Source organism: Drosophila miranda, chromosome XL (genome assembly GCF_003369915.1).
Source record: "Drosophila miranda strain MSH22 chromosome XL, D.miranda_PacBio2.1, whole genome shotgun sequence".
NCBI classification, from domain to species: Eukaryota; Metazoa; Arthropoda; class Insecta; order Diptera; family Drosophilidae; genus Drosophila; species Drosophila miranda.
In genome coordinates, this window is record NC_046673.1 from 19042588 (window position 1) to 19056574 (window position 13987).

At 46.4% G+C, this 13987-nt stretch overlaps 1 protein-coding gene across 1 annotated transcript; it reads right to left on the reverse strand.

The window, feature by feature from the left end:
- Positions 1–8398: 8398 nt before the first annotated feature.
- On the reverse strand, positions 8399–9566 carry LOC108151811. Its single transcript, XM_017280669.2, has 4 exons — positions 9103–9566; positions 8958–9040; positions 8763–8901; positions 8399–8702 (listed from the first exon to the last, which is right to left on the reverse strand). The coding sequence occupies exons 1-4, from the start codon at positions 9461–9463 to the stop codon at positions 8452–8454; spliced, it is 834 nt and encodes a 277-aa protein (XP_017136158.1). The 5' UTR covers positions 9464–9566; the 3' UTR covers positions 8399–8451.
- Positions 9567–13987: the final 4421 nt, after the last annotated feature.

The following is a 13987-nucleotide window of genomic DNA, read 5'->3' on the forward strand; positions in this document are numbered from 1 at the left end:
AACTGGGGGGGCGTGGCTCGCCCACTCCGGGCTGTTGCAACATGTCCGTGGCAGCAAATTGTTCAAATGAACTGCAAAACCAAAGTAGGGATTGTCTATTTTTTGGGCGAGTAATTAGAACGATTTTGATATGATGGAGGCCATATTTAGTTGATTTTGGTCCATGGCTATTTTCGTTTTGGTTCGTGTTTCAAGCGCAGATTGGATCCCTTTGAAAGATGATTACTCCGTAGGTGCACAAGCACTTATCAAGGAGCTAAAATTCTGAAAAAACATATTCGAGAATCGAGGAATTTACTTTCTTGAAATAATTTCTACGGATTTTTGTCACATTTTTCAGCAAGGAATCATTATGGATTGCTTCTGTGCGGCAATGAGGGTTAATGTTGTGGGGAGACTCCACCTTCTGCGTTCTGGGTGCTGCCTTTCCCGCCTCCCGCCCCCTGCCTCCTGCCTTCTGCCACCTGTGCGTGCACTCAATCATCCCGTGGCCTGACATGCGGATGAGCTGCTCTTTAAGTCGGCTTCAGCTGGGGTTTCTGCAAAAATGCCTTACAAATGCTAATTCATAATCTTAATGACAATGAGACCAGGCGGCGGCAGACAGGTGGTGGGGCGCCACACAGGAGGATGCCACACAATTCTCAAATAATTTACATATTCCGCAGGCTGCCACTGAGGCTGGGATTAGGGTCTGGTCTGGGGTTTTTGGGGTTGTCATAACTCTGACGACATTTATCTCAATTTCACGCACGCTAAATACTCACTAAGAGAAGGATACCCCTCCCGAATGACAGAGAGAGAGAGAGAAAGAGAGGCAAGCAGCATGATATATACACTCCAACAAAACAACAAAATTAATATATATATAACCCCGAACTATGCAAAACCAAAGACATTATATGTAAATATGTAAAGTAAGTTGGACCCCATTTTCATGGGGGCCTTTGAAAGTGGGTCCATATTCCCTTTTTATTGGAAACTGAATTATAATCCAGAGTGGTTGCTCTTCCTTCTTCTTTTCTTTCATTGCAATTGCTGCTGGTATGCCATGGATTGGGGGGATAATGAGAGTTGGTCTTTGAGGTGTTGAACTTTTGCTGAAAGTTTGATTCCTTGTTTTTAGTTTTAGCTGAGTTTTTTGAGTGTATTCTTAGACACACACACACACACGGGCACGCAATGGCGCAGGATACTTGGCATAATAATAGCCGGGACAATATTCTTGCCACCAGGACCTGCCTGCCTCATGACGCGGCCTTGCCATCGCCTTACGCCTGCCGTCATCGCTGTCAACGTGGTGGCATCTACCGCGACCGAGCACCGAGCACCGAGCACCGCGCTCCGCTCCACTTTCTGTTTAAATAATAAACTAAGAAAGCATAGCGCTCAAATGCAAAGTTAAATATGCAAAATACACACGCACGCAATGCTCCATCGCCCCACCGTCCCACTCCGCTGAAGCGCCCTTGTGCCGCCGAAATGGGTACAGCGTTTTCCTTTACAAAAAATAAGGAAACGTAGGATCATAAGCCGCTCGGCAGCTCGTTGAATGTATTTAAGCATAAATTTCAATTATGCACCAAATAAAAGAGAGACAGAGACACACACACACAGAAAGATAGAGAGGCAGAGAGAGAGAGAGAAAGGACCTCTAAGCCGCTGCCATTAAAGCCGGCAAGCTACCGACTATGGCTTAAAAGATATTCCATCTTGTTCTCATCTTTGGGGCACCCTTCCTCCTATAGAGGGTATGACTGTTTTCAGCTAATTTTTGATATAATATATATATATATATATTCCTGATATGCAGACTGGATAATGTTTCCTTTCTTGCGGTATTCCCAAGTTCTTAATGATATTTTTCAGCTAAAAGTCTGCTAAGAGTATCTAATGATTCGGATCCCAAGGAGAGACATCATTATGCCCATTCTGCTGCCGCATGTGAGGAATTTAGTTTAATTTTTTTGTGGTTTTTCGTGGGGCTTGGGAAAAAACACACGTCCTGTGCGAGATAAGGAAAAGCGGGAAATGAAGAATGGAAATTCGCAATCAATTAGCATTAGTGGGGGACGCAGGGTGGCAGTGTGGCAGGGTGAATGAATGACCTCGAAAGGGAGATGTTGGAAAAAATCTGTCCACCAAGTGCGTGGGTAATAATGCTGTGGCTTGATGTCCGATGCCTGATTGAAAATTCTCAAGGATTATGCTTTGGTTTCATTGGAAATTATCCCTCATGGGCCCCACTGAACATTTTCTCCTCGGCAATTCCTTTAATTTACCTGCAAATATATGTAGGCACATCGCACTGTTTGAGATGTTTCATTTGTCTCTTTCATCGAAGCTCAGCAAACTATAAGGAATCTTTTGCCCGAGCACCTACCAGCCGTACCAGCATCGTTTCTTATATTAATCCTTACCTGAAGTTATCGCAAACTGAATATTTAGATGCTTTTGTGCAACGCTCGAGGGCCAATGTCATGCTAATGCTGCACATTATTATTTGCTTCAGATACAATTTCAATTAGAGGCAAGTGCCGTCGTACGTCGTAATCCCAGATTTGCCACATGCGCGGGCAAATGTCACAGTATCCATGGCGCCAAGAGACCTTTGACATGACTTTTGTTCAAGTCCCTGCCATTGTGTTTTCGGCTTCCAACTCTTGAATGAAATGGGGAGGCTGCAAGCCGATAATAGCCTTAGATACATACAATATTTTTGACAGAGAGTAAGACTAATGCTGCCAGAGCGTACTCAGGGCCAGGGCCGCCTCGATGTATTGTCCCACCTCCGACGCACCGAAGCGACGAGTGCATTATAGTGGAAATTTTACAAAGACACGAGCTCGAGATCGAGACTCCTCACTGCAGTTTCATTTTAATGAGCTAATCGGATTTGCTTGTGGCCTGGGCTCCAGGGCAACGATATATTCGGATACATTATCTACGCAGTGCAACGATGAAGCTTGCCTCCTGTCCCCTCACTCCTGACTCCTGTCTCCAACCCACCTATTGCCCCCGGGGGGTGACCACTTCTTGCTCAAACGCCTCCCTGCGGCAGCGAAACTCAAAATCAAATTACATGTTTAACAAACAAGCCACTTGCATGCCACGAAGCCCTGCCACAGTGCCACACACAGGACACACATTATGCAACACATGCCTGCCCCGCCCCGCCCCGCCCTACCCCTTCTCGTAAGTATGTACAGCTCGTCGTCGCCTATCGCAATCATAAATGCCCCAATGCGTTATGTTTGGACTAATTATTCAACATTAATTCTAATTTGATTTGTTTATTTTGTATAACAAAATGTGTTTGCATTTTGTGTATGTGGGTGTGTGTAGGTGGCAAGAAGGCAGCTCCCTATGTTCTCGACACTGCAACAAAATACGTTCCTACCACACAAACTGGAACGCCTCCGCCCTCCCCATTTACGCCTGAAATCAAGGCCATTCCCATTCATTCCAGTGCCCATGATTCATTATGGGGCTGCTTCCTCCCAGACCCAAAGAACTACTCTTTTCTCTCAGTGTTCATGGTGGGGGCAGGGTGAAGGGCAAGTAGTTGGTAAGGGGGACTGTTAGTGCAGAGCCCCAGCCCCAGCCCCAACCCCTGATGGAAATTCAATAGAATTTTGTTAGGATCGTAATTAAATAACACTCGTCATTCGTCCGTCTATATGGGAAGGGGGGTCTTTTCGTCCTGGACAAAACAGTGTTTAATGCTCATTCGTGCGTACATATATCCGGGCTATCAGTACGTGTGCATATAGTACCGATAAATGTTGGAAGAGCCATGGAGCTATTATTAGATTTCTCGCCATTAAACATAGGTGTGATGTATGTACGTACATGTACGTGCATGTATGTATTCCCGAGTTGATTATTCCACTATAGTTATTCCGAGGCAAACAAGCCTGAAGTCCTTTTCCCTCTCCCTCCTGCTCCTCCCAGCCCTTATCGCTGGAGGAATGACATATAGGAGCGCCTCCGAGCCCGAACTGGCGTTCATCATCATTCAAGGCATCGTCGCAGCTGCAAGTGGAATCGCCAAATGCCAAATGCAAACATCAGCAGAGCAGACGACAGCAAACACCAAACAAAACCCGAGAGCATCACTTCAACCATAAGATACCCCTCAATCGAATAGAGTACTTCAAAGAGAACCAATACATAAAACAGATCGCAAAAAGACCAAACATACATGTACGTACACATATCCTTTATGTCATTGGAATACCCCCTGTACTCTTCGAATGCGGAGTATAAGAAGCACCAGACCTCAGGGCAAGAAATGGGAGAAGAGTTGAGTTTCGGGACTATTTAGGGTGGAAAAGAGTCCAGGAAACGCGGAGGGGAAGTCGAAATTCCCCCACTCAATGAATTCTGTTTGAAATTAATGCTCTGAGTTTGTATGCTCTTCCAATCGAACTCCACAGATCGATTTTGGTTTAATCATAGACCGCGACTTATCCAGAATTTACGTGCAAAAACTATTTTGCGGTCAGATATGATTCTTTTTTTTATGGAGTTTCACAGAGTCATTTACGCCCATGAAAAATGTAAACATACTCCTGCGAATATATGCTTTTGAAGAAAATGGCATCGAGGTGCATCGAAGGCGTGGGTGCAGGAGCATAGGCCCTTATATCGAGCATTCTTACATATACTCCTACGTATGCATCTCTCTTCAGATTTTGTGGGTTGGATTTTGGATCATATTTTGGAAATCTTTCAGTCAAGTTCGGCATAAAATAAAAGCATACATGGCAAAGAAAGACCTGCCAGAAACAAGGAAACACCAAAATACACAACAAAGGCAGGAGTAAAGGATTGTATCCCATATGTAACCCATAGATCAAAGGGACATATTAATCTAGCAAATGCAACCGAAAATAGGAGAGAAAGACACAACACCAGCAGCAACGACTGGTGCAATAAGAATAAAATAAATATAATACAAATATATCATGAATTATTCTATGATATCCGCTTCACTATTGAACCCTCACGAACCCCGGCTTTTTACATTGAGAGAGTGAGTCCTGGGGCTCTACTGTAGCCAAAGAATGCACAAATACAGATGCAATTGCAATTAAGGGCATTGCCGATATGCCGATCGACAGCGTACACAATACATGCCATCCTTAGGATCCTATTCTCATTACCATTTTCTACTTTCTGTGAGAGGGAAAATGCATCTCTCATTAGGATGAGAGGGAAACTCATATGTTTTTTGGAGGTAGAAGTGCTTGGCTGTGTGGGAAAATGCTTGCTTTTTCGGTTTGGCAAAGAGCAATGCAAATGATTTAGCATTGGAACCCACAATCGAGATAATGAAAGACAAGCTGCATGCTGCCACAATAACCCACTTTTGTTTACCACCCCGCTGTCTCTCTCTCTCTCTCTCTCTCTCTTTCTCTCTTTCTCTCTCTCTGTCTCTGTCTGCCTCTGTTGGGAGGAATACACAGAACTTCTTGCCAGGACTCGAGAGCAGGGCCCTTATAAATAGGCAATAGTTTTTGCCTGCGAAACCACAGGAGCCAGACCATTGGCAAAGGGTGACAAAGGCCAAGGGGTGGCACAGTGAACACCCAGTAGCCAAGACCACAGATCCCCTTTCACCTGTTTCGCCCTCCGTGTGATGGGGATGAGGTGGGGCTTACGTACGTTAAGGGTATTTATGACATTTTGTAATGGAAAACCGCAGGCGTACTCTAATTAGCAAATACAGGGGACTCACCCATACACACACACATACATACAAACACACACACACACACACACAGAGAGAGACTCGCACGTGCAGAGCATCTTTATTTGATACTACGCATACGCCACAGATGACAATGGTTTTTGTGAATTAGAAGGAAGGAGGGAAGAAAGGAAGGAAAGATGGGCGTCCCATCGCATGGACTTAGGTTACCTTGTCAATACCTACCGCCTGGCCATAAGAACCTTTAATGAGCACACAAAAATGACGAGAGGAAGGAATGCAGCAAGAGATGGGCAGGCATGACGATTATAGGAGCGTACAGGAGCGTTCCTGGTGGTTAAAGCAGCTTTACAAAAATGCCCCAAAATCAGCATTCAGTTACGGGAAGCATTTTGTTATATATTTCCGCACCGCTTAGAGTCTAAGTTGGACTCAATATTGGACTACAGTCGGGCACTGGATAGATATTTTAATTCTGTGATAAATAAACTACTTTCCACGTATTGGAATATCTTTTACCGCCTCTGTACCGCCACTTGGAATGTCAGGGAGCGGTAACAGTGCCCTGTAACCGGGAGCGGCCACAGGCTGTTAACAGAGAGAATTGGCTGGAAACGGAAACGATAACAGGCTGTTAGCCCTTAACAGCGATGATGCCTTGTTAGAGCTGCTGCTCTGCACAGATACGAGTTCTCATGTCTTTTTATCTGTTAAATCAATTCAGATATTGTGGGTGTTCTTAAGGCATCAGTCTAATGGGTTATTCCAGCAGATAAAATGGTATATCTACATCCACGAATCACATCAAACACAAACGGGCAAGGGAAAGTCCCTCTTGCGGGAGGACGCCAACAAATTAGGCTTTAATGAGCCAAAAACGAGTACACATTTTTCCACACTTTCCAGTTGATTTATTTGCACCAATTCAACTTAATATACCCATATACATACATATGTAGCAGGCATACATATATGGCACTATATAGTACTGTATATCTTGGCGGATCGTCGGCAACAGTAGGAGGGGAGGATTGTAGCCAATTAACGCTGCTGCTGCTGCAATTAATTTTAAATGCAACGCATCAAAACTAATTGCTCAAAACTGAATTAATTAAAAAAAATACACACAAAATATACAAATACTGTTTTCCAGTGTGAGCGAACACGGGCCGAATGGCAGATACCCTCGAAGGGTATTTTGTGGGGCAGGGGTACTAGTACAGATTGAATGAGTGCTTCGATGCTGTGTAGATGGTATTCCATGGAAATCCTTTGGATGGCGAATCCTCTTAAATCGCGGATACCCCCCATGTTGTGCCCCCAAATGAAGATCAAGGAAAAGGCAAATGGAGGGAGGCAGTGGGAGGTGCGACAAAGTATGGCGATGCGGAGGCGCCATATTGTTAACAATTCTGTGTGCATACTAAAATGGCGGCCTCCCCCCGGAACCACACTTGCCCCACAGCGGGGGGCACAGCAGAAGCAGCAGCAGCTCCCCTGACTCTGTGTTGTGTTTAATTTCTTTTCGCTGCTGCTCCTGCTGCTACTGCTGCTGCTCGTGCCTCTGCAACATCTACTTCTGCCTCTGCTGCTGCCTTTTGCGCGTGGCATGCAAATGAAATGTCATAAAAATTGCAACTCTGCTGCGACGCTGCCGTGCTGCAACGCTGGCAGCGGCGTCAATGTTGCAGCTGCCGCACCACCATGGTCCATGCAGCCGCCGCAGCGCCCTCTGCCACCGCTGTCAACCGCAGCCATGAAGCAGCGACGCAGCGCGCATATTTTCCAAGATTTTTCTTTCCCTTTCCCTTTTTTTCTTTTTTTTTTTAATTTTAGAAAAACGCAGACTATTTTTTCTGTTGCTTTTGCTGCTGTTTCCTTGCGCTGTGGCAATGTTGCATAAATGAAAACGGGAATAGAAAAATGCACAGAGGCTCGGCACTGCACACACACACGTACACACATGTCTCCTGGGAGAGACGAAGCAAAGCGAAGGGAGGGGAAGGTGGGGCAAAGCCATGGAAAACCATAGGAAAAGCCAGAGAAAGGTTGAGCTGAACGGCGAGGGCCAGAGAGAGAGAGAGAGAGAGAGCAGTGGAGCAGTGGAGAAGCCAACGACAGTTTAGAAAATGTGCAAAAGTATTAAATTTCAGTCGCCCAGAGCAGAACCATTGGAACCGAAGGAGAAGAAAAGAGAAAGGAAGGAAAAGGCGTTGCGGTCACCATATCCCCATGGGCGGACGTACCACACGTGGCACCTCGCCGCGCCGCGCCGCGCCCCGAAGTGGAACTGTAACTGAAGATGCAGATTGGAAATGGGGTTTGTGGCGGGAAAAGCTCAAAGGAAAAGCTCAAAGTCCATCCGCTGGCTTGAGACAACAAAAAAGACAAGGCAGGTGGCTGTAGGAGGGCGGGTGGATAGAATTGTAGATGTAGGAGCTCCTCAGCGATGAGTAAAAGGAATTAAAGTCGGAGTGCGGTTTAGTATATTTGCTATTATTATGGCCGCTCGAGAGCCATGTGGATCGCGAGTGGTTACAGTGTGCTGTAAACGGCAGCGGCCACAGGCTGTTAACGGAGAGTGGTAACATGCTGTTAGCCTCGGAGGTTAACAGAGCCGTTCCTCTGTTAGAGCTGCTGGCCTGCACAGAGGGAAAGGTGGAGTGGAATTGATCTGATTTGGCTATAACTTCTATTGAATAATGAAAAACATATTTAAATGCAGTTTATGACATTTACAACACTGATTGTTTCTCATTGGAAGGATCCATATCGCTCTGGCTGTGCTGCAGGCTCAGTTCCCGTGCTTGTTCCTGTTCCTGTTCCTGGCTCTCAACTGCCGGCTGCACTTCCTCAATATCCTCCCGTCGGCTCCTCCGGATGCCGTTCCTTGCAATCCTGCCATACGGCATGTAGAAGCGGGAATGCTGCCACTGGATCTGCAACAGGTAGGAGTAGGCCACCAGCCCAAAATACAGACCGAGTACTGTGAGAAAAGTGCATTAGCAAGACTGAAAAATATGTGAACAGATTGTGTGGACGCTACGTAAAAGAAAAGAAAGGACAACGATTTCGTAATAGCAATAAACACAGGATTTCAGGCCGTGCTGCAGGATTAAAAGGGGGCACAGCAGGAGATGCACGACGTTCGTGAAGAGGTAGATCCTAACGAGACACTGCCATTCCTGCGAAAGAGACCAGGACTGCCATCAAGGACCCTTTGTATGGCCAGAAACCATACCAAAAAGGTGCCAACCATCAGCATGGCCGATCCGATGAGGTAAGCCATATATCCGAGACGACCTATATACAGCATCCAGTTACCTGAAAAGAAGGAAGTGGTATCCATATCGCTATCCACATGGGAGCCCCTTTCATTCAATTACTTTCACCGAACACCAGGCATATCGCCGAGGAGCACAGCTCAAAGAACCCCATGAAACAGCAGCCCACCCGGAGATCCACACAGCAGCAGCATTTCTTCAGACTGCGGCGCAGTCTCTTCTTTCGGCGTTCGTAGGAGAGATCCCTGGAGTCCGGGGGCACCGCCAGAGACGTCTCCTCGTGGGAGACGTAGAAGCCGCTCTGGTCCGAGGGCGCCTGAAAAGACTGATCCCCCTCGGAGTCAAGTTCAAAATCACTGGAGGAGTCCTGGGGAGTCGTCTGGGTCTGCACATCCGACACTTGCCGGTTCCAGCGGTGCGGCTTAGGCGGGATTTGGGGTGTGGTCTCCCCGCTTTTGGGCATTATGTTTGAGGTCCACGCATAAAGAAAGGTTTCCTTAGTTTAATCTTTTATTTCGAATTTTGGTTTGGCTTTGGTTTTCCCACAAATGTCACATACTTGTGCCTGCTTTCTGTAGATTGTCAAAAGCAAAATCAAAATTTGGATCTGCACGAAAATCTATCAAAAAAGTAATCTTTCTTCCCCTGGAAACGCTTTTCCTTTTCAACTTCTTTTCATGGAAAAAGCTCTCTGCTGCTGCTGTTGTCCTTTTTGGCTGCTTTTTCCCCAAAAATTCTTGTCACATTGGCAACATTTGGGGGCCCTTCCCTCCTCTCCCCCAGTGGAAGATATAGTGCCAGTTTTTTGGTCACAAGCCCGTAACCCGTAACCCGTAACCCTAGAAATGGCCTTGCCCCCTGTTCTGTTCCTTCCACAACTTCCGACATGCACTCAATGCTCTGGCTCTTGATGATGATGTTGCTCCAACTTCTGTGGACTGTGGACGGGCCTGGACTGCTGATGACCACAGGACATACCCCCACACACCCGCACACTTGACAGGCACCACATAGCAGCAGCAGCAGCAGCAGCAACAGCAGCAGCATTACACTCTGCCTCCGTGCCACTGCAAGAACAGCTGCAGCTTCTGCAGTTTGCTCCCTAACTCTTTTCGGACCGTTCTCCGCCCTTTTTGCATCCATCTTGAAGCCTCCTGCTACATTCCTCCTCCTACGTTCTCCTCCCTTCTGCAGCCCCTCTATCAACTCAAACAATGTGACCAAGTGCGTGGCAAAGTTCTTCCACATTTGGACAACTTTCATCGGACTCCTGGCACTCAGCCCCTCCCCTGCTCTCGATTCGGGCCTCATATGGTGTCCTGTCCAGCGTCCTGTGTGTCCAAGAGGAACAGCGGCGGCCCTGCAGGAGAAAGCTGATCAAAATTATTTGAAGCTTTTGCAATTTTTGTAATTAAGCGAACAAAGCCAAACATTTGCTCAGGCATTTTCCCATCCATCCAGCAGGAGGCGGTGCAGGCGGCAGCTGCAAGTGGCAGCTGAAAGTGCCAGTTTTATTGTGTGCCCCACTGTGTTACGCTCTCGTCCCTTCACAGTTGTTGCAAAGTTGCCGGACAACTGCAAAAACTGCAGCATGCAAATCGAAAAATAATTACAATTGCGCAAAGTTTTAAAACGAACAGAGAAGAGACAACTGGAGACCTCATCCCCAACCACGCCCTGCAAGGGGGAAGTGTCCCTGATTTCTTTCCGTTTCCGAAGGACAGACACACAGACAGAGACAAAGACCGTGACACACACACAGAGGCATACAGAGGGAGAGGGGACAGAGGCAGAAGGAAGTGTGCCCAGTGGTGGAGTTGTAGATGGAGTCCACATGTGTGAAAGAAGAACGATCTGTGGCAACAGGAGGCATCGAAAGAAATCAGGGGCTACAGCACGGAAATAGGAGGCGCTGTACGGACAATAGGAGGTAGAAGGGAGTAGAAGCAAAGCAGAAGGCATGTCGAGGGAGTATCAGGTAACAGCAGAGCTCCACTGAAAGAAACAGGAGACTTTATTGGCTGTTCAATATGTTATCAATTTGGAGAAATCATAAATGGCGTTCAGACCTCTGTAATCCCAGCACTTGTACCACCTTCTACTCGTATCAACAAAACCCGATGTCGAGCACAATTTTTTGTCGATACATTAAAGAAATTCTTTAAATAAATGCTCAAATGCATTATCCTTCAATCCAGTTCAGTTCAAAGCTATACTCTACAGATAAAATAGTTGTTTAGTTTATTCTAAAAGCCAGCAAAACCTAGAAATTCCACGTCTCAAAACATTTCCCTATCAGAGCTGTCAGAGAGCGGTAACAGTGCGCTGTAGCCAGGGGCGGTAGCAGGCTGTTAGCACCGCTGTTGCCGCTCTGTTACAGCTGTTGCCCTGAGCAGTGTCACTGTTATGGCCTCTGAATTCCCCTAGAACCATATACATAGAATATACCCAAGTTTTCTTTATGATTAAAGTTCGTTCTACTCGAAAATTTCATATCGCAGTGTAGGTAGCAGTTTTTTCTCAGTGTATAGAGGAGAGTTTTTGCCCAGGATGTTTCCTTCAGTGCGTATATGCTTTGACAGTGCATTTTGGAAGAGGTGCTCGGTTGGGAGGAGGAATAGGTGGAGGAATTCTCCGAATTTCGCATTAGACACACATTCAAACTGTTAATGCGTTTGTCTCTCTTCCACCATTGTCTCTAACTCTCTCTCTCTCTCTTTGCCCTGGCAGAGGAAAACTTTGAAAACTCATTCAGTGTCATGTAGATTTTTCGTATTTTTACTTGTGCCCCCTCCCCCTGCCCCACCCCCACCCCCACGACAAAAAATAATTGTTGCCTAACTTTTTGCCCAAGCTCATAAAACTGTGCCCGTGCCTCCAAGCCTCGTGCTCCTGCTCCTTTCTGGACCCATTATTCGGGATCCTCTACTCCCGGGCCCCATTATCCGTGGCACCCCCTCCCCCTGCACCGGCACCCTGCTGGCACCTCCAAGCCAGGCAGTCGGCAGTTATCCCAGTGTTGGTGGCATTTTAAAACTATTGTTCATTTCAAGCATCAAGAAACTTCTCAAATTGTTGCTGAAGCGCTGTCGAAACTTTTTAATTTTGACGCCCTGGCAGGTGGTGTGTAGCCCTGACCCACTGTCACTGCCATGCCATGCCGGGCCAGGCCAGAGCTGCGCTACCTCCTTAAGAGATGAAATGGGGAATCACTTAGAGGGAATCACTTCTGTAAGAATAGACCGTGGCTAAGGGTCTTAGGATTGCCCAAAAATTCCGTCCCTATTCCCAAATAATAATATGCGATCACTTTTTCTACCATCATTGCGCGGACCGGATATGGAGAGACGAAAGTAATTGAAATCATTTGGGATTCAGTGGAAACCACAAGACTAACAGAGTCTGTAAAATTAACAGAGAGTAACCGAGTCTGTAGAGTTAACAGAGAGTAACCGAGTCTGTAGAGTTAACAGAGTGTGTGCAGAGAGCCAAGCCACACCTCATTCGGTGCCGGATTCTCTCTCAAGCCACAATTACTTATTGTTTTAATTTTTTTAGAGTACCCTTTAAGTCCCTGGAATATCCGAATAATTTCTGTGGAAAAACAAGTAAGCACAAGTCTGCCCAGTGCCTTTTAATCATTCGATTCCTAGTTAATGTCGCTTAATGTACGTATCGATGAGACACTGATACAATCTGAGCTCTAATCTCATTTGGCATGGCATTTCGTGCTTCACGCACATTGCTCATACGCACCATTAGCATTAGGCAAAGAGGAAAAGAACGAGAGCGAGAGCCAGCCATTACCACTGAGTCCCCCATTGGCCCAGACCGGGCATCGCCTTTGATTCAATTAACTTTGTTTATCGCGCATAATGCATGGATTATCAATATCAATTGACATCAATTTCGGTAGCGCGGGGGGGAGGGGATGGACCAGGGAATCTTAGCAGAGTCGTCTGCAGGGGAAAAATGTTTGGACAGCATTTTGTGCTGAGGCATTGAAAAGTTTTCCCCTGTTAATGCCCTCACAAGAGGGTATTCGGAATCAAAGGTTCTCCCATCTTGCCTGGCATGTTCTTACTTTCTGATTGAATTTGAAGGGTATCTGGAGCTTCGTTTATCGGCTTATTATCCCACTTTATGCGGCTATTCGGTTGTGGCTGTGGCTGTGGCTGTGGCAGCGGCAATGGCATTTCAATTAAATCCTCCCCCATCTAATTGAATTCAATGGAAATTGAATTGAACACTGAACCATAGTCCATGTGTATCTGTGTATCTGTGTGCCACTTAAAGCTGACCCTGTGACCCATTAAAGGCTCACTCTCCTCTCTCTCGCCCTCTCTCTCTCTAGCCAGGATCTTCTGCTGCTGCTGCCACTTGTCCTCAGTTTTGTTGCAAGGCGAAAGGGCACAAAACCCAAGTTATTTTAATTTCAGCTTAAGACAAGGATGAAGTTGATTGGTGCTGACGGGGCCAAACAGACAGAGAGAGAGAGGGAGAGAGAGAGAGAACTTTTTATATGGCTTTAATTGCCACACACGCACACACACACACACACACGCCTACACTCAGATAATTAAAAAGTTTTCTCACCGCGCTGTAAAGTGAAAAAATCTTTGCCATATTCCCCCATCTTTAATATCAGGAAGTGTTCCACTTAGGTTCATGGCTGGAAAAAAAAGGCTGAGGGGGGCGGCACGGATGGGTGGGATCAGGGTGAGGTATGTGGGGGAAATAAGGGGTATGGAAATCAGGATGAGGCAATGTCTTTACAGGGATTAACGTGGTGAAGTCGTCGTCGTCGTTGTCGTCGTCTCCACCAACTTGCCACAATTTATGCATTATTATTTGCCTCTCGCTGTGGCTGTTGTGGTTGCTGCTGCTGTTGAACATGTCATTCTTTGCACTTTCCACGGTATGGCTACGCCTTGTTTTCCCAGGGTGCCTTCAGGTATGCCAGACATCAGTGGCCCCTGCCAGACAT

Excerpts from the sequence above, each read along its gene's own strand:
- LOC108151811 (XM_017280669.2), bottom strand. The coding sequence starts at position 9,463 with ATGCCCAAAAGCGGGGAGACCACACCCCAAATCCCGCCTAAGCCGCAC. Across the intron at positions 8,902-8,957 it reads TGATGGTTGGCACCTTTTTG|GAATGGCAGTGTCTCGTTAG; the intron begins GTATGGTTTCTG and ends TCTCTTTCGCAG. Across the intron at positions 8,703-8,762 it reads TGTCCTTTCTTTTCTTTTAC|TACTCGGTCTGTATTTTGGG; the intron begins GTAGCGTCCACA and ends CTTTTCTCACAG.